Genomic DNA, 1143 nt, shown 5'->3' on the forward strand with positions numbered 1-1143 from the left:
GCTAGTTGCAAACCGAAAACCACAATGGCAAGCGCAGCAACATCCGTAGCTATTGTTCTTATTGTGCTCGCCGGCGTGTCCTCCGGCCTCCCTGCCACCTATGCTGACACCAACGTGGCCGCCCGGATGTGCCTGAAGACCACGAACCCCATGCTGTGCATGGTCATTCTGAAGGTCAACCCAAAGAGCGCCTACGCCTCCACGGAGCAGGACGTCGGCAGCGTCGCGCTGCAGATCGCGAGTCACACCGCTGAGTACAACGTCGGGGTCATCAACAACCTAAACAAGGGCAGCCTAGGCAAGCCCGAGGGAGGCGCGCTGGCGCAATGCCTCTGGGCCTATCAGGACGCCGACAACAATCTCAAACACAACGCCCGAACCGGTTTCGACCGTGGGGACTACGTCGTTGCGATGGCTCTCGTTTCGGGCGCCTAGATCGTCGGGGATATCTGCGAGAATGCGTTCAAGATGATCGGCAAGAACTCCCCCGTGTCAAAGATAGATCGCCAGATGACTGAGCGATGTGGCGTCGCGGCGGAACTCATTGGCCTGCTTACCCACAAGTGATCGATCCTATATAAATCTTGGCTCATATGTGTGCGCTCCCTTCAATAATTAGTGAGTTGTTCATGTAGCGACATGTTTTGGCATTGATGAAATTGTGAATTATCGAGCTTAACAACACACAAAACACAAACTTACCAAGTAGACAACTAGTGCCTACAAGCGACCAAGCATGCATGATGCATGTATCAATGATGACATATGTTCGCTCATCCAGGTCACCGAACTAACAAGGTTTCTTTGACAACAATTTCAATCTCATCAATCAAGATCGTAAACTTTTTTGGCGGCGGCACACATCAGGTGCTATATTTTAAGTTAGATCTGTTCAGCACAAATTAATTTCTTTGAGAATTATTTCTGCCGGCTCGTGCAATTTTGTTTGCATCTATATCTATATCTATATCTATATCTATATCTATATCTATACCAATATAAAAAACCCAAAGGGGCAGATCTAATTAATCTCGGTCATCAAATCATGTCAATCCAATGACCTAGACTGTTTCAATGTCGAGTGCTCAACACGTTTAGCGTGCAGTTAATTTCATGCCAAATATACTCCTGATGTTAATCACA

General features: G+C 47.7%; 1 protein-coding gene across 1 annotated transcript; it reads left to right on the forward strand.

Annotated features, from left to right (window-relative positions):
- LOC125547462 lies at nt 1-631 on the forward strand. Its single transcript, XM_048711325.1, has one exon. It carries the CDS (start codon nt 25-27, stop codon nt 433-435), a length of 411 nt encoding a protein of 136 aa, XP_048567282.1. The 5' UTR covers nt 1-24; the 3' UTR covers nt 436-631.
- The last annotated feature ends 512 nt before the right edge of the window (nt 632-1143 follow it).

This window comes from Triticum urartu, chromosome 3 (assembly GCF_003073215.2).
Source record: "Triticum urartu cultivar G1812 chromosome 3, Tu2.1, whole genome shotgun sequence".
NCBI classification, from domain to species: Eukaryota; Viridiplantae; Streptophyta; class Magnoliopsida; order Poales; family Poaceae; genus Triticum; species Triticum urartu.